The 25052-nt window shown below is 34.5% G+C and overlaps 1 protein-coding gene across 1 annotated transcript in view; it reads left to right on the plus strand.

Moving 5' to 3' along the window:
• Positions 1 to 24846, plus strand: part of LOC111621791 (patched domain-containing protein 3-like) — an 83857-nt gene extending 59011 nt beyond the window's left edge. Inside the window, exons 4-5 of the mRNA XM_023364041.1 lie at positions 23212 to 23541; positions 23624 to 24846. Of these exons, the coding sequence (XP_023219809.1) occupies positions 23212 to 23541; positions 23624 to 24846 (1553 nt within the window). The remainder of the gene's footprint in view (positions 1 to 23211; positions 23542 to 23623) is intronic.
• The last annotated feature ends 206 nt before the right edge of the window (positions 24847 to 25052 follow it).

Here is a 25052-nt window from a genome sequence, read left to right on the forward strand (position 1 = left end):
AACCATACTACAAATACATCCCATAGACAGTATTGGAAAACAACATGCACAAAATGTACCAGTACTATAACAGAGCCTTAAATTAATCAGAGATAAAACAATTTACCACAATTGATAAACTAATATTATTATTATTAATTAAATATTTTTATTTTATACAGAGTTAGAGAAGAAAATATTATATTATGTTTTAATATTATGTTGTTTTTTTTTGAAAAAATATGTCAATCAAGTATAGATATAAAAAGAAAATATACTTACGACTCATCTTGATACAACTTATTACATGGTAAAGTTTGTGATTGATCACTGATTCTAGTGACTGTATTTATACTTAAATTTAACAGAAGTGCAGTATTCAATGCCAATTTTGCTGCTCACTGTTTTCTGTGTTTTAATATTATGTAATTTATTTATTAAAAAATGAAAAAACAACATTATATTTAAATAATTTTTCATTGAAGTACAACACTGATTATTGATAAACTAAATGAAAAACTGGAAAAGCTTAAATAAAACTAATTTAATCTATTAATGTAAAAAAATAAAAAAATTTCAAACATAATTTTGTTTTGGTGTTATATTAATTTATACTATTAAACTATTAAACATACTATTAAACAATATATCAAACTTTGCTGTGTTGTTAAAATGTTATTTCAAATTGTTGTGTTTTAATTTATTTGGATATTAAAAGAAAAAAAAATTGCAAATATATATTAATAATTCTCAATCACATCGGATATTAGTACAAATTGTAAAAATTATTTATCGCATATTAATTTTCATATGAATTGAACTGAAAAGTTTTTTGTATAAACTTTAAAATGGTTCAACATAAAGGTATGTTGAACCATTTTAAAGTTTATACAACGTATACTACTCTGTTATTGTTGTTACACTTTTAAAGAAAAACATTTGTGTAACAAAATGGTATGGATTTCGATGTAAAACGCCCTTAAGAAAAAATTGAGAATTATAAATTTGAAAACATTGTAAATTGATAGTACAAGTACTGTAAAAGAGATGAAGAAACATGTGGGAAATCTTAAGCACTGAAGAGGGGCAGGAAAATTAAACTTGCCTGAAATGCATCTGTGAAAATCAATAAAGGAGATTTTTAACCTGTAGAGCTGTGAGAAAGTCTACCGAAATTTTGTTCGGATTGAAGAGACATTTACCTATATAATACTATGAGTAACTGTTCTTTGCATCCCCTGTGATTTCTACGGCAACCTTTTTGTTGTTCAGTAAGAATGTCGTGTTCTTCTACGTGTTTGTATATTTTTTTTTGTGATACAGGATGTCAATAATTTGTAGAGTGTTGGAAGACATGTAATTAGTCTGTATTGTGTGGGGTTTGTGGTTTTGTTGTTTTTAGGTTTTATGTAGGTAATGCCCCGCGTAAGAAATTTTGGCATGTCTTGTAGATTGACGATGATGTGTGTTAGATGTTTAGCTAGTTCCTGGTGCAGTGATGTAAACTTTTTATACCAGAAATTGTGAATGTTGTCTACACCAGGTGTCTTCCAGTTGTGTGTTCTGTTAACAGCNTACACAGGAGCAAGACAATACTAATTTCAGGTGGAGAGAATATAATTTATATTAAATAATTGCTCCTTCTCTTTGAATGATTTTACTAAACCTAAACTTATTGGAAACTTCTATAATACTTATATTCATATGCATATATACTGTAACTCTAAACTCCTAAACTAATTTTTTTTCTCATTTAATATATTTATTTCGGTTGTCTTTCAAGAAAACTGCAGGCGTGCTATGCTATCGGATTATTCTGCGCTTTTCATTTATATTTGGGTTTATTATCATCATCATTATTAGCGCTTGCATTGCTATTTTAAAGGTTTCCTGGGTTTTTTGACATCATTTTTATGCGTAGTGCCATTGCACCCTTAATAAACGGCCATGTTAATATGTTTTAGGGCTGTTAATATGCACTAACAGGTGAAAGAAGGCAGCAATTTCCTTTATATCCATAGTTTAAAATTTGACTAAATATTAATTAAAATATTTTTTATTAAAGTTTATTGAAAACTAGTTATCTTACATTTTAGCAACATGCTGTAGCAATTATAAATATTAATACTTGTATTCCGTACAAAAGTTGCATTAAATTTGGTGTTTGTTTCCACCAAACTTACGTATAAGTTCACAATAACTCACAAATTATTTACATAATATTTACATAAGGGGATATCGTGGCATTTAAAGTGTTAAATGCTTTTAAACCTATAACATTTCACAATATAATATATCAAAACAACAATATTCAAATGTATAGTCATTTACACATAATATATATTCTTTGTGAAAAGGTGATAACCCAACAGTAATATAAGATTTGATTACAAAACATGTTGTAATAAGTTATAATGAAACATATAAATGAGCATAAATCTATAAAAATGATTCAAAAAGTTATAAATAACATTAACCCATTAACAATGAGAGTGAAACAAAAAGATTTACAAAATTATATATGGTTTACATTCTAACAAAGTTAATAACAATACATGAATACACTTCATACATCAATATTATTAACAGAATATACTAATAATATAGGTAAATATTAAGGGCTGTTGGTTAGATTTCAAAAAACAAATGTAAGTACAATACAGGTAATGTATAGAAAGGATATACAGTATAACATTTCTTAATCTACCAATCATCTTCAAAAATCACTATTTTCACTAACAAGGATCACACTATCTGTTCCTCTGTAATATTTAGACTATCTATTTCAGTTCATGTCATTTCTTTGTAGTCACTTAAGATTTTTAGTTCAGCACCTTGTTTTATTTTACAGACAACTATCAATTCATTGTATCTTTTTATCTCATAGGTAAGTTTACATCTGTTTTTCCAAATAGCCCTTTTGGCTAAAGCAATAATCCAATTTAGGAGATATTTGTGCTGATTTGGCACTAAAAAATTTGTTTGGTATTTTACAATCTGCCATATTATTCCGATCCTTTATATCTTTGCTATCCATGACCAAACCGAGCGAGCAATGTCGCAAATAAAAAAAGGCGTTCTATTGTTTCACTTTAGCCACAGCAAGAGCAATTTGCGTTTCTACTTATCCTGAATCTATATTTAGTCTTTAGTTATGATGATGTTATTTAAAATACGCCACAATGACGTTTCAGTCCATTCATCTGGGAAACTATGATTATTATTCCAGATTATTTATGGCCAATTTATGGAATTATCACTCATATTATCATTCTGTGTTTGCTTGTGTATCAAATTACATATCGTTCAAGGTCTAGTTCTATTATTACTATCAATTAAGTTATTATGCTCTTTAATAATAGTGTTTATTACTTGAACTTACGATTGTTACTAATTAAAAAAGGATAACGATCTTCCAACTGGATGATACTGTTAGAGAGAGGACCTATTATATCTCTTATTGCATAGAAAACTGGATAATTTTGTTGCTTTAATAAGTTTATTATAGTAGCAATTTGTATAGAGCATTCAAAATGTTTTATGTCCCATATATCCCAACCCAATGACTTGATAATAATAGACTGTGCAAATAAACATAAACTCGTAGCGCCATCTCTCGTCTAATTTTTACATTAAGAAATTGAAATGCTATAACACGTGAACTTACAAAGGTTATTCATTAATTTTACATTTTGTTAAAATCCTGTTTTATCACGTGATAGTATAGCATCATTATAATTTTAAAAATTCCACGAACTAGTTATGTAACTTTCCTGACTATTGTAAGATTCTATTTTAAAAATAACTTCTACAGTATATCATTATTGATACTATTAATAGTGTTTGGCGCCATCTGTTATGATATTTAATCATTAAAAAACTGTTTCTATTTTCGATTATTACAAATTGGCAAATCAAGAGACGAATTTCATGAAAATTTTAATCTTAATAACGAGAAATATCTTCATTAGGTCCAATTCCTCTCGAGATATATGACACATAACCCCTCTATTTCCGCACTTCCTCGACCTTTTAACACCAAAGTTTAATAGCATCATAATAATATACTTCATTTTAAAGTAAAATCTCATAACAGATGAGACAAGACATTTTAATTTTAATTACAACCCAAAATAAAAAAACAAAACTAGAAACGAGTTATGTGACTTCCTCTGGTGTTATAAAATTTTCCTTTAATTAACAATAACATTTATGAAAGTGATAGCGCCATCTGTTATGAAATTTTGTTACAAATTTTTTAAAATATTATTAATTATTATAATATGGCAAAAAGATTTATTTTGAAGGTAGCACGGTTTCATTTAAAATAATAAATGCTAATAACGAGTAAAATATTCATTGTCCGGCTCCACACGAAATATGACAAAACCCCATTTATCTCCTTACCCTTTCCACTTTTCACCACCAAAATTTTGTAGCATAATGCTCCTTATATACAAGTAGCTGTGCCAAATTTCATTTATTTATTTTAACCCCATTTTGAGATATTAAAAGAAATAGATGCACACACATCTGTGCTGTGTGTGTGTGTAGGTTTAGAGAGAGGAAAAACAGCATAGGCAAATGTCACATAGAGTAATTTTTGGGGGTGTATACATCGCGAAGGGTCGCATGTAAAGGTATGGTTCTTTTGACTTTGTTACTCCTATATGCTTTACAACTCTGTTGAGGTCCCAAACGTCTCATTCAGAGATTGAATTTGAGCGCATCAAAAGTTCTATTTATTTACGATTATAACCATTTAATCTAAATTTTAAGGTAATTTGATAATTTACTTGTGTTTTTAGAGATAATCACGTGGCTGATGTTTCTAAGGTGACACGTTTTGTACGTATTCGCCATCTAACGTGATACTCCACGACAAAAACAAGCTTAAACAATGACGGCCCAAACGACGAACAGACGAAAAGTAGTCCTATCGGGTCTTGTTTATATCGCTTTTTATATTCGTCGACATCAAATAATTCTGTGTGTTTCGCAAATGTCTAGCAAATATTTATCTTCAAAAAAATTGAGTGGGAAGCGATGCTATACTGTTGATATTAANTTGTACAATTTCTTGCCATTTTGATGGTAGCTTTTTAATCCCGTCTTCGTCAAATGATTTTGGTTTTGAATCAAAATATTCAGAAATAGCCTTTTTTACATTGTTCTCATCTTCAAAAGTTTTCCCTTTTAAAAAATTCTACAAACTGCGAAAAAGGTGATAATCACTGGGAGCAATATCTGGCGAATATGGTGGATGAGGTAAAATTTCCCAGTTGAACCTTTTGAGTTTCTCTACTGTTATTTTTGCAGCATGTGGTCTGGCATTGTCATGTTGTAAGAGAACCTGCTTTCTGTTCACTAATGACGGTCGATTTTTTTTCATTTAAACGCTCTAATTGATCACAATACATTTGAGCTGTAATTGTTTGATTAGGTTCTAACAGCTCAAAGTGAATTACACTTGACATATCCCACCAAACAGAAAAAGAACTTTTTTTGGATGCAACCCACCTTTTGCAGCCGGTTTTGGCTAGTTGTCGCGATCTGTTTATTGTCGTCTTCTTGTCACATTATTATAGAGGATCTATTTTTTGTCTCCAGTAACCAGCCGATCAAGAAAGGTTCTAAAGTAATGCGTGATAAAAGAGACGTGCAAATGTTTACACGTTGTTGTCAGTTAGCTATTGACAGTTCATGTGGTATCCATTTTACTAGCTTTGAAACTTTTCCGATTTGTTGTAGATGTGTATGAACAGTTTCACGGGATGAATTTAAACGTTCTACAATTTCATCAACTGTTAACCATCTCCCTTCAGTAAAGTTGAATTTCGACACGTATATTATATAAAAACACGCGAGTATTCGAATGCAGCGTTCTGTCAAAATTTCAAAGAAATCGGTAGGAACAAACGAACATTACATTTTTATTTATATAAATAGATAGAAGATGACCTGCTTTAGTTCATTTGCACAGAAAAGCATAATGCCTCACAGAAAAGCAAACTCAGAGCGTCGTACTCGTAGCGCCATCTGTTGGACATAAAACCCTTAACCTAGATTATATCTTTTAATTTATATGAATGTTTAACGGAATAATATACAGCCTATGAGTAGTAGTGGTTTGAGTGGCACTAATCAAAAAATTAATTTCAGATGTCAATTACATTAAAATTGCAAATAAAAATTTGTTGAATAAAATTATCTCAGATCACAAAATTAATTTTTTGAGTAAATTACTATCGAATAAATTAATATTACATAAAAATTTTTAAGATTGCAAATAAAAATTCGTCGAATCGAGTTATTTCAGATAACAAAATTTATTTATCTAATCACAAAAATAATTTTTACTCAAAGGAAATAATACGAATGTTGAGAATATTCAAGTTAATTTTTAAAATATAAAAAATTAAATGTTTTAATATCGAATAAAATTAANGTAGCACGGTTTCATTTAAAATAATAAATGCTAATAACGAGTAAAATATTCATTGTCCGGCTCCACACGAAATATGACAAAACCCCATTTATCTCCTTACCCTTTCCACTTTTCACCACCAAAATTTTGTAGCATAATGCTCCTTATATACAAGTAGCTGTGCCAAATTTCATTTATTTATTTTAACCCCATTTTGAGATATTAAAAGAAATAGATGCACACACATCTGTGCTGTGTGTGTGTGTAGGTTTAGAGAGAGGAAAAACAGCATAGGCAAATGTCACATAGAGTAATTTTTGGGGGTGTATACATCGCGAAGGGTCGCATGTAAAGGTATGGTTCTTTTGACTTTGTTACTCCTATATGCTTTACAACTCTGTTGAGGTCCCAAACGTCTCATTCAGAGATTGAATTTGAGCGCATCAAAAGTTCTATTTATTTACGATTATAACCATTTAATCTAAATTTTAAGGTAATTTGATAATTTACTTGTGTTTTTAGAGATAATCACGTGGCTGATGTTTCTAAGGTGACACGTTTTGTACGTATCCGCCATCTAACGTGATACTCCACGACAAAAACAAGCTTAAACAATGACGGCCCAAACGACGAACAGACGAAAAGTAGTCCTATCGGGTCTTGTTTATATCGCTTTTTATATTCGTCGACATCAAATAATTCTATGTGTTTCGCAAATGTCTAGCAAATATTTATCTTCAAAAAAATTGAGTGGGAAGCGATGCTATACTGTTGATATTAATCGTCCTTAAACTACACTCGTACTATTTCCTTAATTATTACAATAAAATTTAATNAAATTTTCGAACAATAAAAACGTTGCGAAAATTATTGATTACACAAATGTTTTGATTTGTTAACAAATAATCTTAGGGTAACAGAAATGACTCTAATTTGTCGAGTGTAAGTCATCGTTAATTTCCTTTCAACTTTGAAACAAAGCAACTTTTAATTCTTCCTTTGCAGGGGCCAAGGAACCTATTCGATCCTTAACAACGCACTTTACTCTTGCAGAGTAAAGTGCGTTGTTAGGTAGCTGCTAGTTTATGGGCACTTAAAGTGGTTTTTAGGCATAATTATTGGGAAATTTCGATTTATTGGTTCTTGTAAAGTGCTAATCTATGCATTTCGTCGCTTTTTAAGATCGAATTCGCAAGATTTATCGACAAAAGTCGAAAGTTCGAGAGTCCAGACCGACCAGCGCCTCCTCGTCATCGCGCGTGTAATGAGATCTTTACTCAAACGTCGTCTGCTTAACTACAGCAATCGGTGAGTTTTTAAATATTTCTACTTATATTTGTCTTTAGCTTAGGGTTTGATTTAGCGTTTTTTGATTTTTTTTAGATCGGTCGACTCCTAATTTATGAAATGATAATTTTCGAATGTTTAGTGTCTATTTTTTTTAAAGATTCGTTAGTGCGTGCGTCTGTCGATTCTTTTCCTATTTAACTCATATTTAATTCCGTGGGCCCTCCGGCTTCCATACTGCGCAAAGAATAGAAATATTTCAAGGTTTTTAGTGCGTCCGATGTCGATGCGTCGATTTTTGTCATATTTAATGCGAATCACATAAGGATCGAATAGGTTCCATGGCCCCTGCGGCTCGCATACTGTGCAAAGAATTTCTATCTTCGGTCGATGGGATGGGATGGGATGGGATGGGATGGGATGGGATGGGATGGAGTGGGGTGGGGTGGGGTGGGATGGGGAGGTGGGATGGGATGGGATGGGGTGGGGACTTAAAGTCTTAGCAGGTAGGCTTAACGAATCCTGCCTTTTTTGCTCTTTCAAATCGGTGAAATGTTTAAAGAGGGACACTAAGGCGTACTACGCTTTTTCTAGATTCGATTGGATGACATCCCGGATCTCCTTCAAATTTCGGCTCTCATCCAGAGCCTCGAGCGCTGCCTGGATGCATTCTTCGTACTCCTCGATGTTCGCAACACGGGATCCACACATTGTGCTACTACTATTTTTATGTTCTACTATCTTAATATATACCTTTAAACTATGAATATTTATCAGTATTAAAGGCTGTGACACCTCGATATTCTACCAAGAGCACTTTATAAAGAGATCTAGTTACCAAGTCGATTCCAAACGTCCGCTTAACTTCGTAGCTTGACCAAACTGGAAGGAGGAGAGAGGTTAGACAAAGGATATCGGGTATTTTGGACCCCTAGAGGGCACAAACTACGTTTATCATCCATTAAAATTTTCAGTTTAATATCAGATTCCAATAACATTTAGATCTGTTTTGTGGTGAAGGTAAAGATTTAACGTTTATTTATTTTCAAATATTTTTTTTACATTTTTTTTATACGATGAAAGCTCGCATTTGGAAAAAGTTTCCTCATACCCAAATTAAATTGAATCACTAAGAGGGAAGTTCGGCGTTGTCCAGGTAAAAGATAAGTACAAACATTAGGATTATTAGATTATTTCTTACTACTACTCCTTATATTATAGTACAGTACAGTTTCGATTATCCGATTCAATTGGGGACTGCGGTTGGTCGGATAATTGAAAAGTCGGATCACCGAAAAGTATGAAAAAATCCATTATTAGTGTAGTATATTGTTATATCCATCTAATTAGTATATTAGTATATCGCTATTAACCTACTTCGCGTTGAATTTTCATTGATGTTAAGCCTAACAAAAATTTTTTAAAATAATAATCGTCGCTATTGATTCGTTAAAAATCAGAAAATTAAGCCTCGTTTAAATACTGGCTCCCTTTCATGGTCGAATGAGTGTTGCCAGCTAAAACACGTAAATAAAATATTAAAGTAGCCAAGACATAGCCGAAGATTGTAGCGCCACATCACTAGCGGACATTTGAAACTTGTGGACTAGGAAAGTCGGTTAACCGAAGTGTCGGTTAATCGGTGGTCGGAAAATCGAGGCTTTACTGTATTTCATTTATATAACTACAAAGGTTATCTTACGTGAAAGTTTATCACACCGAGTTATTAATCTAACACATTGTAAAGATTCTTCAACTTGTCTACAGTAGAAGAAAATTTGGATCCTGTGTTAGATTGGTCACTCGGTATGATAAAACCCTTACGTAAGATAACCTATTTATATAAATTAAATACCATAATATAAAAAATATTTAAACGAAAACCACATAAAGGACTTGGTTATTGCAGCCTACTATTGTCACGTGTATCGTGATACTAGGACGGTTCGAAATGACACAATGTCATTGGTCAAGTAACATCAATTGAAAATACCATATCCTGAACTTTTTAAGGTATCACATTTTATTTTAATGTTAGCACTAACAAACTGCTTCATTCACACACACGTGTGAAAGAAGAAAGGCTGTACTCAATGGTGTAGCCTTAAAAGATAAGAAAGATGGGTGAAGGAAGGAGGGAGAGTGATTTGAGGAAAATTTGGAAAGTGGGATAGTTGGAGGTTTTAAAGTAAAAGGGTGAGGATATGAGCAGCAAAGGGGATTGTTGGATAAGACAAGGATAAACAATGGTTTACGCATGCAGAGTAATTTGTATGTACAAGGAAGAAGTAGGCTCATAGAGCAGTAATACTTTGAGGAGTAGGACAGATGAAGCAACCTTGATAAAAGTTAGCAAAAGAAGGTATAGCACTGAAAAGAAGCAATAAGGAGTCCCCTTTTGGGGGTCCCTGTTGGCCCAGGAGAAGAACTGTCCGTTAAGTGCAGCTGTGGCTTTTTTTTATACTCTTTCCGCTCTGTGGGCAGTAAGAAAGCCTCTTATGGCAGGCCATTATGGGTTCGGCCAGGCTCACAATGGGGCGACCGGGTGGTGAGGGACGGGGCCCGACATATCCGAACACACCTCCCCGAAAAATTCGTGGGATTCCTTGACCCGTCCGGATGCGATCCCGGGTCCCCAGAGCGGTAGGCTGCCACCTTGACCGCTCGGCCATCCGGGCGTCTGCCGCTTGGGCTAGTAGTGGTATAGTCCGTTAGTTTTAGTTGTCTCACGAAGGTCTTGAATTCCTGATAGATGATCTTGTCCTGTAAAAAGGTGTATAGTTCTCAGGGCCAAAACTAGCGTCGTTCCGCAATAGCCTTGCGAAGGTTTGTCCAGTGGCGTGAATGAACCGGGCAGATGAAGATTAGATGTATTGGATCTTTGTTCTCATTAGTATCACAGTGGCACAAACCGTTCCCCTTCCTCAAGAACCTACAGAGGTAGGTTTTGAAGTTGCCATGTGCTTTTAGTATTTCGGTCATGACGTGATTGGTGACAAAATGCTGATCCTGAGAGAGATGCTGAGGATATAGTTGTGGGTGAGACGTCCTCCCACTGCCATCCCACTCTCTCTGCCAACAAGACGTTAGAATAGATACCAGCTTACCTTGAACCCAGGACTGGCGATCAAAGCGTAGCTACACACAGTGGATAAAGAGCAGGCCTTTTTTGGCCAGATTGTCTGCCTTGTCACTGCCATTGTTTCTTGAGTGGCCATTGATCCAGTAAAAAGTTATATTGACAGTATTCGAGATTTCGTATAGGATCTTTAAGCTATTGTTTACTATGGGGAAATGGCAGTTACGCTTACGAATCTGGTAAAGGGCGACACGACTGTCGCTAATGATGTTGTTTTTACCATTGTAACTGGTAATATTATCCTAGATACGCCTGACGGTGTTAAGGATGCCTTGCGACTCGGCTTAGTTGATGGAGCAAGAAGGATTTAGCCTGTATAGGCATCTTGCCAGGTCCTCTTCATTGGATCATCGAGGATAACAGCCGTACCCACTGTCCCTGGAGATTTGGATCCATCAGTGTAGTAGTTTATACCATGCGCAATGGTGGATTGATAGAAGCAGATGTTGGAGCCTGGGTCATTGACAAAATAAAGGGTATGCATGTCATAGTTAATGTCCAGACCATGTTCCAGGAGGAATTTCCTTATATATGCAGGGAGGTTAAACTTTTTAATCAATGACTGCAAATAGTCCATGTCAATTTCTGATGTGGCTACTTGCTGGTGATACAGGTATTTATTCAGGATGACCCAATGGATGGGGATCATCCCTGCTATGACGAGAAGGGCATCAGTAGGTGCAGTCCTATAGGACTTGGTGATGGCAATCGCTGCTGTGCGCTGTGCAGAGAGGAGCTTTTTACAGATGTGCACCCTCTGAACAGCGCATCCCACACCTCACAACATACAGTCGACCCCCTATAACACGGTATATATGTTCTGTTCTTTATGAATCAATTTTGTACGAGTCCTTGCCAATCACAGCCCGACACGTGTGAAGTTTACGGACTACGGCTATTTGAAAGGTTTTCTTCCATAAAATTAATCGATTCTAGACTAACTACTAGCCCGGGAGCCCCCTATTGAGCGTTATTTACAAATTTCCATGAGGCACGGTTCCTTTGACTTTTTCTTCCTATCAGTATGCTGTACAGTTCCGTTAAAGTCCCAATAGTAAGATTTACCCTCCGAATGAAGGGGTGGCAACCTCCAAAATTTAGCCCCTCTGTGCGAACAATAAAGTCATAGGAACCATACCTTTACTCGCGATCCTTCGCGAGATATAAGCCCGTGAAAATTCGCCTACGTCATTTCCGGTCACGTGACATCGTGGTCAAAAAGGAGCCTACCGCGCGAAAAAAAATTAACGCGCGCTCGCCCACACTCGGGGGGTCGCCGAACCGCTCATTCGCAGGGTAAATTCTTCAGGCGGTCACGTGACCCGTAGAATAATTTTCGGAGGGCTACATCTCGGGAAGGGTTGCACGTACGGGGATGGTTCATTAGACATTTATTGTTCGCACAGAGGGGGGTCGCCATTCCCTTTATTCGGAGGGTAAATCTTACCGTCTCAATCGCGTCATACGGATCTATATTTCTATCTATTAAACATTTTATAAATACTTTAAAATAGTTTAATTTGTTTATTTACTTTCGCTTGTAAACCTCGATTTTACCTTATATTACCTTAACTATTTCAAACTTTATCGTCTTACGTAGTGATTCAAACCTATCCGGTTTTTCGTTACTCGTCCCCTAGTTAACATTACACGCATTCCGTGACAATAATAAATTCCTATTACAAATATAATGAATTATTTATATTGTTATATTGACCAAATAATAATTTATTGGCCAAATGAATAATAATAATTNATGCCACTAATCAGTACAAATACTGCGAGTGGCGACATCTGTTAATCATTTTATACATTATTTACATTCGTGCTAATTGTTAATATCTTATTACATATTTCTGTTTACCGTGTTACAAAAGGACTCGTGCTTGACACATAGATTTTGAAACATTTACATCTGTGCGCAGTTTTACTAGTCGAACTTTAGAAGTTTGTGTATATCGTTAGTATTGTGATGAAATGAGTTGGAAAAGAAACGTAACGAGCATGGACGTGCGCAGAAAATTTTCTAGGGTGAGGATCGCACACAAATACTTACATCAATAAATGTTTATTTAATTATTTAGTATTTTGGGATTTTCAGAAGTATTCTACATTGTAGAATACAGTATTGCATGAAAGAGTCCTATGATAGAGAGGGTAAGGTTACATACCTCAATCGCTTATATCGTTATTGTATGCCCAAGGCTTTTTGTTTTCGGTTGCATAAAACCAATAATACAGTAAAACATTATAAAGTTATTTTTTACCTTTTAGTGCATTTATATAAATAAAAAAAGTTTCTTTAAAGTTTTTTTCGTATTTTTTCTTTTCTAGTTTCTAGTTTAATATATGGAACTTGTGGAAGTGACTGAATAACTGAGTTACTAGATTTTATATAGATAGTTCGACTATAAAGGGACAAGGAATTTACTAAATGATGTATAGCGCTATCTGTTATCAGATTTTTCTTTAATATTAATTTTTCTTCAATTTGTTCCACGATGACTTTTAATCTAAAAATTGCTAGCATCATTGTGTTGTTGCATTGTGTGTTCTAGTTTTACAAAGCTTTCGATGCACGCTGTATTCTACATTTGAAATTTTATGTTATTTCACTAAACTTGTTCTCTGAATTTCAAAAGTTTACATTACTTTATGATAAGTTGTTCTTATTTTCTGTAACCTTTGAATTAATAAATAAATAGAGTGTAACGTTTCAAATCTATTTAATTTACTCACTTTGTGAAGATATCAGCAAAATGTCGTTCCACAGCATGACACCTGTTTTCCATCTTGGGTACTTTCTTGTTAGTCTGGACTCACGTGAGTAATAACACGACCATGTTGAGAGTGTCACCTGCTACTAATCCTTGTAATGAGAGTGTACAGTACATTGAAAGAGTTGGTACCATGCTTCAGTTAAACACATTCGTATTGCTACTCACATAATCTTTATACTAGGCATTTCGGTTAGTATTCGAAATTACGGAAAGGGATAACAAAACAAACAACAGACATAGCGAGAAAAGGAGTATTTAAAATTTTTGGAGTAAGTATAGCCAGTGGCAGATTTATGCACAGGCGTGCGTCTTGCAAGGAGCTCAAAATTCAGCTCTCAAAATAAAAATTAGTAGTAAATTTAAAAACAAATTATTTTTATATCCGTGGATTACTAGACTTTTTCTTTTTAACACTTGTACTTATTGAAACTTAATAATTCTTGTACCAATAAGTTTCAATTTTCATAGTTAATTAATACAATCTGAAAATCAGCAACCTTTTAGCCAAGCAGTTGTAATTTTATATTGGTTATTTTCAATGTTACTTCTCTATGTACTTTACTTTTCACTTCTTCTCTGCAAGATATTAGCAGAGAAGTGGAAAGTGTGCTTAGGAAAATGAAGATGGAAAAAGCAGTAGGCACTGATCGGATTCCTGTTGAGACTTGGAGAAATTTGGATGAGGAAGGAATTGGTATACTCTGGAATCTTATGAAGAAACTCTGGCAGCAGGAGAAGAGCCCAGATGAATGGAGGAAGAGCATTCTTGTTCCGATCTTTAAAGGTAAATAGGATGTACAAAATTGCGGAAATTACAGAAGTATAATAATATTGTCCCATACTATAAAGATTTGGGAGAAAATTGTAGAAAGACAAATTAAGCAAACCTCTGAGATTGTAGAGGAACAGTTTGACTTTTTGCCCGGAAGGAGTACGACTGGTGATATCTTTGCTGTAAAACAGCTAATGGGAAAGCACAGAGAAATGCAAGAAATGCACATGGTGTTCATAGATCTAGAAAAGGCGTATGATAGGGTACCAAGGCAAGAGATATGGAGATGTTTGAGGGAAAAGAATGTTCCAGAAAAATATGTTAGGCTCGTCAAGGAAATGTACGAAAAAGCGGAGACTCAAGTTAAGAGTAGTGTGGACACTACACAAGGGTTCTTCGTTAATGTTGGTTTACATCAGGGATCGGTCCTTAGCCCTTATTTGTTTGACGTAATAATGGACGTGTTGATGTGTGGCGTGGAGCGTGAGCCTCCTTGGAGTATGCTGTTTGCGAATAAAAGTGTGCTGTGTGAACTTTCTCAAACCAAGGCTGAGAAGAAACTGGAAGGTTGGAGAAAAGTTTCAGAAAAAAGGAGCATGAAGATTAGCAGAACTAAAACAGCTTATATGACTCTGAATTGTAGCGATGAGTGTAATATTAAAATCCCAAATGTGCCGTTCTCTTTTGTTCCGAGTTTTTAATATCTTGGGACATTTGTCGAGATGGGAGGAGGATTGAATTCGGAGGTACAGCATACAATTCAATGTAAATGGATGAACTGGAGGAAGCTGAGCGGTGTGTTATGCGACAAGAAAATTTGCTGCAATCTGAAAGGAAAATTGTATAAATCGAGCGCAGAGCCCAAACAGTTAGAAGTTGAGAGTTGAAATTTAATACCCATTAGGGTTACGTCATGAGAATGTACACTGAGAAGGGATAGGTCTAAAAACCTATAGCTCAGCTATATATTAAACGGGTCCCTTTTGGGAAGGGAGCCGCGCAGCCCGACAAGATAAGCATCACTCAGTTCTTGGTTGAGTGCGTGTAAAACAGCTTAATGCGTGTAAAACTGTAGGATAGGTTAGAGGGTCGGACTCGAGAGCAAGGAAGGCAAGGATGGCTGGTCCCCATTGGGTTGTATCACCAGAGCCAGAGCTCGAGCACTTATCTTGAATTCGATCTTTATTGTCCAAGTCACCTCAGTGACTACTGGGTGTCCGACCTTCCTATGATTATTAAAATATAAATTTCAGTCTACAAGTACGTAATTTCTAATATCAGGACTTATTATACCGGCTTTACAGATAATGCTACAGAGTTTCACAGAAAACAATTTTTTATTTTATTTAATATACCTGGACACATACATAATATTGTTTTTCGGACTCTTTCGTCCATCCTCAGCAGGTATTTTTGTAGTATATTCTATGTAAATTAAAAGAATAAAATAATTTTAAAATTACATTTAACATTTCCCGACAAAGTTATGTATTTATATACATTAATAAAATTCTTACAATTTTCAGATTTATTTCTTTCGTTTTTAACTCCACGGGACATTCAATTTTAACCAATAACAACAATAATAGTGTAAATTAAAGCTATTACATTAATGTTTTACATTATATCTGCTTTTTTTATATTTATTTACCATTTTACAACTTACATCTCTTCCTGTTCAATTTAAATAACTTTCTATTGTTCTTTTTATCCTTCAGACGCCCTTCTTCCTCTATGACTCTTCGCCGTGATTGGCGCATTTCTCTACCGGTATTACTATTTATTCTGTTATTTTTGTCTAATTATATTAATGTGTTCGTAAAGTTGTCTTTTGTAATTATTCTTTTCTTTTTTCTTTATTTTTACTGAATTTAATACTATTTCACAGCCTATGGTATTACAGTGCTTCGCTACTACTGAATTTGCATAATTTCTCTTGATTGCTCGGATGTGTTCATTTATTCTTACTTTTAGTTTTNTATATGTACAGTACCTAATTTATATATAATTTATATATAATACTGTACAGACGATAGTAAACTCAATTTACCCGCCTAAATTCTCCGTAGCGTGGCGCTGGACTGCGGAAAATAGTTCGTCTGCCCGATGATGTTTTATCGAATTATAGTAGTTTTTTACCAGGTTTGTACGGATATCGTGGCAATTTTTTTGCCGTCTTATAGGAATCGTAATTATAGGAACCCGTGTTATAGGGGGTTTACTGTACGTGTGAATAGGTTCAATAACCCCTTTATAAATAGTTTTGCTGTGCTTGGTGTCAAGGTTCCAGAAGTTCCTGGAGATATGCTGGAGTAATGAGTTCATTTTCGTCGCTTTATCTATACTCAATATATATACGAGGGTAATCCCAGAAGTACCCAACCTAACAAAGAAGACACAAAAAATTTGGTAAAACGTATCTTTATTTTTCAATATAGTCTCCTTTTAGCTCGATACACTTTTTCCAGCAATGTACATTGCTTCGATCCCCTGTTTATAGTGAGAATTGTCAGGCTTCTCAAAACAGCCATCAACCGCAGACTCCACCTCTTCATTGTTGGCAAATCTTTTATCTCCAAGCCAATTTTTTAAGTTTGGAAAAAGAAAATAATCCGAGGGGCTAAATCTGGCGAATAGGGTGCATGAAGAAGCAATTTGAACCTTAACTCATTGATTTTGGCCATCGCAATAACGGATGTGTGAACTGGTGCGTTGTCTTGATGAAACTACACTTTTTTTTTCCAAATGTGGCCGNATTCTTTTCTTTTTTCTTTATTTTTACTGAATTTAATACTATTTCACAGCCTATGGTATTACAGTGCTTCGCTACTACTGAATTTGCATAATTTCTCTTGATTGCTCGGATGTGTTCATTTATTCTTACTTTTAGTTTTCTTTTCGTTTCCCCTATATATATTTTTTATGATTTACAATTACAATTAAAGGAATACACCACTCCTTTTTCTTCGAATATGCCATATTTTCTTTCATTTGTATAACATAAATGGTTTTTTGTTGTATTTACTTTTTCCAATATTAGATTAATTCTACTGTTTAATACTTTTTTAGTTCTTTCAAACATCTTAGGGATATACCTTATTTTAACAAAATTTTTTCTTTATCTATTGATTTTAATTGTTTATCATTTTCCAGTTTTTTTAACCGTTTGTTCAGCAGACTTTTCGGATAATCATTTAACATAAACATTTTTATTATTTCCTCTTCTTCTTCTTTCTGAGTTTTGATTTCACTAGTTCGTTGTCTTATTATATTTATATATATTTTAAATATATTATATTTCATACTGATTGGAATCACNTCGGACTCTTTCGTCCATCCTCAGCAGGTATTTTTGTGTTGTTGCATTGTGTGTTCTAGTTTTACAAAGCTTTCGATGCACGCTGTATTCTACATTTGAAATTTTATGTTATTTCACTAAACTTGTTCTCTGAATTTCAAAAGTTTACATTACTTTATGATAAGTTGTTCTTATTTTCTGTAACCTTTGAATTAATAAATAAATAGAGTGTAACGTTTCAAATCTATTTAATTTACTCACTTTGTGAAGATATCAGCAAAATGTCGTTCCACAGCATGACACCTGTTTTCCATCTTGGGTACTTTCTTGTTAGTCTGGACTCACGTGAGTAATAACACGACCATGTTGAGAGTGTCACCTGCTACTAATCCTTGTAATGAGAGTGTACAGTACATTGAAAGAGTTGGTACCATGCTTCAGTTAAACACATTCGTATTGCTACTCACATAATCTTTATACTAGGCATTTCGGTTAGTATTCGAAATTACGGAAAGGGATAACAAAACAAACAACAGACATAGCGAGAAAAGGAGTATTTAAAATTTTTGGAGTAAGTATAGCCAGTGGCAGATTTATGCACAGGCGCGCGTCTTGCAAGGAGCTCAAAATTCAGCTCTCAAAATAAAAATTAGTAGTAAATTTAAAAACAAATTATTTTTATATCCGTGGATTACTAGACTTTTTCTTTTTAACACTTGTACTTATTGAAACTTAATAATTCTTGTACCAATAAGTTTCAATTTTCATAGTTAATTAATACAATCTGAAAATCAGTAACCTTTTAGCCAAGCAGTTGTAATTTTATATTGGTTATTTTCAATGTTACTTCTCTATGTACTTTACTTTTCACTTCTTCTCTGCAAGATATTAGCAGAGAAGTGGAAAGTGTGCTTAGGAAAATGAAGATGGAAAAAGCAGTAGGCACTGATCGGATTCCTGTTGAGACTTGGAGAAATTTGGATGAGGAAGGAATTGGTATACTCTGGAATCTTATGAAGAAACTCTGGCAGCAGGAGAAGAGCCCAGATGAATGGAGGAAGAGCATTCTTGTTCCGATCTTTAAAGGTAAATAGGATGTACAAAATTGCGGAAATTACAGAAGTATAATAATATTGTCCCATACTATAAAGATTTGGGAGAAAATTGTAGAAAGACAAATTAAGCAAACCTCTGAGATTGTAGAGGAACAGTTTGACTTTTTGCCCGGAAGGAGTACGACTGGTGATATCTTTGCTGTAAAACAGCTAATGGGAAAGCACAGAGAAATGCAAGAAATGCACATGGTGTTCATAGATCTAGAAAAGGCGTATGATAGGGTACCAAGGCAAGAGATATGGAGATGTTTGAGGGAAAAGAATGTTCCAGAAAAATATGTTAGGCTCGTCAAGGAAATGTACGAAAAAGCGGAGACTCAAGTTAAGAGTAGTGTGGACACTACACAAGGGTTCTTCGTTAATGTTGGTTTACATCAGGGATCGGTCCTTAGCCCTTATTTGTTTGACGTAATAATGGACGTGTTGATGTGTGGCGTGGAGCGTGAGCCTCCTTGGAGTATGCTGTTTGCGAATAAAAGTGTGCTGTGTGAACTTTCTCAAACCAAGGCTGAGAAGAAACTGGAAGGTTGGAGAAAAGTTTCAGAAAAAAGGAGCATGAAGATTAGCAGAACTAAAACAGCTTATATGACTCTGAATTGTAGCGATGAGTGTAATATTAAAATCCCAAATGTGCCGTTCTCTTTTGTTCCGAGTTTTTAATATCTTGGGACATTTGTCGAGATGGGAGGAGGATTGAATTCGGAGGTACAGCATACAATTCAATGTAAATGGATGAACTGGAGGAAGCTGAGCGGTGTGTTATGCGACAAGAAAATTTGCTGCAATCTGAAAGGAAAATTGTATAAATCGAGCGCAGAGCCCAAACAGTTAGAAGTTGAGAGTTGAAATTTAATACCCATTAGGGTTACGTCATGAGAATGTACACTGAGAAGGGATAGGTCTAAAAACCTATAGCTCAGCTATATATTAAACGGGTCCCTTTTGGGAAGGGAGCCGCGCAGCCCGACAAGATAAGCATCACTCAGTTCTTGGTTGAGTGCGTGTAAAACAGCTTAATGCGTGTAAAACTGTAGGATAGGTTAGAGGGTCGGACTCGAGAGCAAGGAAGGCAAGGATGGCTGGTCCCCATTGGGTTGTATCACCAGAGCCAGAGCTCGAGCACTTATCTTGAATTCGATCTTTATTGTCCAAGTCACCTCAGTGACTACTGGGTGTCCGACCTTCCTATGATTATTAAAATATAAATTTCAGTCTACAAGTACGTAATTTCTAATATCAGGACTTATTATACCGGCTTTACAGATAATGCTACAGAGTTTCACAGAAAACAATTTTTTATTTTATTTAATATACCTGGACACATACATAATATTGTTTTTCGGACTCTTTCGTCCATCCTCAGCAGGTATTTTTGTAGTATATTCTATGTAAATTAAAAGAATAAAATAATTTTAAAATTACATTTAACATNTTTCATCCATGGTTATGAATCAACGCAAAAACTCGGCTTTGTTGCTGCGAAACATTGCCAAAGACTCGATTGAAACATCCTCACGACGCTGTTTTTGTCCCACTGTGTGCAAACGCGGCACCCATCTTGCGCACAGCTTTCTCATGTCCAAATTTTCAGTTAGAATGCAATGCACAGCTCTTTTTGAAATGCTTACCATGTCTGCTAGCTCTCGCACTTTGAGTTGACTGTCATCCAATACCATTTCGTGGATTTTTTCCACCATTTCTAGCATGGTTACCTCACTTGGTCGACCACTACGATGTTCGTCTTGGCAGCTCGTACGGCCTCGTTTAAACTCTGCTACCCAATATTTTATTGTTGTAAATGAGGGAACAGACTCCCCCAGAGTAGAATCTAGCTCAGCTTTAATATTGGTTGGACTGAAACCTTTCAAATGAAAGTATTGTATCACATAACGATGACAAATTTTTTCATGTTTAGAAATTCACTGAGATTGTTCATTATTTATGGCTGCCAAAAAAATACTATACAACGTAACGTCTCCAAACTTCAAACCTAAGCTTTATAAGGTTGATAGTTTCGAACATAGTCGTTTTTTTTTTTTTCAAACAAGTACCGCCATCTATGTCAGGTCGGGTACTTCTGGGACAACCCTCGTAAAATTTCTTGTCCTGTCTGACTAAATGACTCGCTGATTCAACATCGCCCAGAGCAAACCGCTGAACCTAAAGAATTTGGAACACAGTTAGGGTACGTCATGAAAACGCACAGTAAGAAGGGATTTTTCGAAATTCCCCCGCGGGGAGAGAGAGAGCATTAAGACTCAACCGGGAAAACGGCTTCTACTGTGCTATTTTACATGCGATTTTTTGTTATGTTTAGTCTTCATTAAATACTTAAGTGTATTAAATTAATAACATTTCAGACATTGTTATAAATATTTTTATATATTTCGATTTTTTAACGAAATGTTCGAACCTTCTTAAATTCGAATTTGTTATTGCGTATTGGTTCGAATATAGGACGATTGTAAACGTTCCAGAAAATTGATCACATTGAAAATAGTTTGTTTGATTCTCGGCAATTGTCATCATTCTCAGCAGTACGTGTTATATAACAATTACAATGGTTGTTAAAATTGTGAATATAAATGGGGTTTGCTTGTTTGCAAATCCTCCGCGGGCGAAGTCTCGGGTAACAGCTAGTAATATTATAAAGAGGTAATGTTAGTAATGAGATAATGAGGTAATGAGGTAAAGAGCCTCCCTTTCATGGTCGAGCTGGCAACATGACTCGACCATGAAAGGGAGGACAGTATTTAAACGAGGCTTAATTTTTTAATTATGAGTGGTTGTTTGTTTTGTGAGCGATAAAATAATTTTTAAGGGTACAATAGCGACGAATATTACTTTTAAAAAATTTGTTAGATTTAACATAGATGAAAATTCAACGCGAAGTAGGTTAATAGCGTTAACATACTAATTACATGGAATATAATAATATACTACACTAATAATGGATTTTTTCATACTTTTCGGTTATCTGATTTTTCAATTAACCGACCAACCGCAGTCCCCAATTGAGTCGGATAATCGATGCTCTACTGTAGATATATTTTGAGTCACAACAACGCATAGCTGGGGCTGCTAGTCATATATATAATAGGTGTGGTCCTTCCAAGGTGGGTCGAATAGCAAATAAAGAAATTTGATGTTATTTGTGTTTTGAATCACGTGTTCATTAATTTTAATTACTCGCTTCTTTTTCAGCGGATTACCATTCGGAAAGACCGTGGCACAACATTTACTATAGTTGATGTTTAGGCAGTAGTTTACACTTAGATATCTTTCAAGACATTGTTAGTTACGTTCTGCGGAGTCTCCTTGTTGGGACGTGAGAGGAAGAGGACCGTATCTTCGGCGTAACCCTGAATGTATGGATTACCAATAAAAATAAGGCCCGATGACTGTATCAGCAGCCTTTGTACAAGATGTTCCAGAGGAGGGAGCCCGATTTCGATCCGTTTGGGTATCCCCTGAAAATAGCAGTCCTCTGCAGCGTTTTCCACTTCTCAATGGCCACTGCAAACCTTTCTGAGAGATAGCTCTTTAGGAGCATTAAAATGTTATGCGGGCAATTGGCTTGAACCAGTTCGTATTAGATGGCCGGCCACCAGGCGTGGTCAAACGCACCTTTAAAATGCTATCTTTACTTTTAAACAAACACACGTGTAAACATTCAAAGGCGTTGATGAAACAGGATGTGAAATAGATTCTATTATACAAATTCGAGCGTTTTTAAACAAAAACATCAAAATGTACTAAACTCTATTGTTGTTAAACGCAAACTTTAATTAAGAGATTACAGTTGTATGAACTTTGATATGCAAATCGGTAGGTACTAATACTATAAGTCTATGTAATGAATTGAACAGAAATTCTTCAGATAATAATGTAATATTAATTTAACCAAGATAATACTAATTTAGTTTTAGCACTTAAAAATGGACCAGATTTACGCCGTAAGTCAGTGAACATAGAGGAATGTTATAGTGCATCAATTAAATTAAAATCAATCTTTAAAAAACTTGAAAAAAATCTACGTCACATTAGTAGACGAATCTTTAAAGATTCATGTTCGAACCTCAAGATGTCTTTCTACTGCTGCTCACAGCGGTAAGAAGGTATTTTTGTAACGATGTCATTTAATTGTTGATACAATTTGCAAAAAAGTCTACAATTTCTATAGCATTATATTTTGATGCTGATAGCAAAACTCGTCTGATACAACAATAAACGAGCAGAGTTCTACCACTTTTAATATGAAAAAAAGTTCATTAACCTTATTTTTGCATATTCAACTCTATCACTTAAATACCTTTAAACTGCGAATTTATATTTATTAGTGTTTAGAAATGATATTAAACTCGTTTCTTATAAACGTAAAACTTTAACGACACTAAACACACTATTTCTACAGGTATAGGCATCGACGACTCTTTTGTACTTTTATCTGCTTGGAGACGTACAGACAGCAACGACGAAGTGAAGAAAAGAATGAGCGATTCTTACTCCGAGGCTGCAGTTTCTGTTTCTGTCACTTCTATAACCAATATTCTTGCTTTTTGTACATGCCTTATCACTCCTTATAGAGTTGTACGGATATTCGGTACATATTGTGCAGTGTCGTTAGTCTTCGATTACATCTATCAAATATTTTTCTTCGGTGGAATTATGGCTCTGGAAGGTTACAGAGAAAAACGAAATCTTCATCCGTTACTTCTATTTCAACTTAAACCAATCATTTCAGGTAAGAAAATGCGGAAAATTTAACGAAAATAATGAATTGGTTTGTTGTCATATGTTTTTTAAAGACATTTTACGTTTTTCAGATGAGAACGAAAGAAATTCACAAGAATTATACATCATGGTATTCTTGCGAGATGTTACAGGGAAATATTTACAAAAACTGTATATTAAGATATTATTAGCTGTAATATATACTTGCTATTTAGCGGGGGGAATTTATTGCTTGAAATACATTAAACAGGGACTAGATTACAAGAAAGTATTTCCGTACACCTCATACGCTGTTCCTTTCATACTTGATTATTATGAATATTTCACACTTCACCCGCACAGAATACAAATTGTTATTAACCAGACTTTAGATTATTCCGATGTACAAACTCAAAAAGATGTCGAAAGCCTTCTAAATACTTTCGAAACTGCTCCGTTTATCAGTGGCTATCTTACAACTGAATGCTGGCTGAGAGAATATCTTTCTTTTAGCGAAAGTACACTTTCTAAATTGGTCTTCAAAGGATATAACTTGAACAATTCCTATGAGTTTTTGGATGTATTGAAAAATGTATTTTTAAATGTAAAAAGTTTCCGCAGATTTCGAAACGACATCGTTTTTAACACTGAAGGAGATCGAATTTTAGCGTCCAGATGTTATATTCTTAGTTATAATATAAAAAACTCCAGTGCAGAAATGACAATGATGGAAACAGTTCGTAAAATAGCGGATGATAGTAAATTTAAAGTATTCGTACATGATCCATATTTCGTTTATTATGATCAATACTTAAATGCGACAACAACTTGCATTCAGACAGTATGCCTTTCCGCATTACTAGTATCCTTGGTACTTTTCTTATTCATACCAAATTTCACATGTACTATATGTATCATGTTAACTGTAGTCTCCATAGAGGTGTGTATAGTTGGATACATGTCTGTTTGGAACGTTAATATTGACACTATTTCTATGATCATTCTAGTTATGAGTGCGGGATTTTGTGTAGATTATTCCGCTCACATCACGTACGCTTACATAAGTAGCGAAGAAAGCGATCCTGCGGGTAAGATGAGATACGCATTATACGCTGCGGGTTATCCAATAATTCAAGGATGTGCTTCGACAATTCTAGGGGTATCGATTCTGTATTTCGGTAGTAGTTACTTGTTTGTTATATTTTTCAAAATTTTGCTTCTAACAATGACATTTTCTGCATTCCACGGGTTAATTTTGTTGCCAGTAATTCTTAGCACTGGAGATTCTATAGCGCTTTCTTGGAAGAATAAAACGAATAGAAAAACTTCCGTATAATAAAGCATAAAGACAATGATTTGAGAAATAATAATGACCAACGAGACGTTGAATGATCTTTTATTGAAAAATAATGAATACTTATTCTGTCACATTTATAGTTTTCTTAGATAGTAGGATAATTGCTCTGATTTCAATCATCTTCGTGAACTTTTTATGAAGTTATATTTATGATACAGGAAATTGTTTATTAACATGTTTTCATG

This window comes from Centruroides sculpturatus, unplaced genomic scaffold (assembly GCF_000671375.1).
Source record: "Centruroides sculpturatus isolate CEXI.00-Female unplaced genomic scaffold, Cexi_2.0 scaffold153, whole genome shotgun sequence".
Classification (NCBI taxonomy): Eukaryota; Metazoa; Arthropoda; class Arachnida; order Scorpiones; family Buthidae; genus Centruroides; species Centruroides sculpturatus.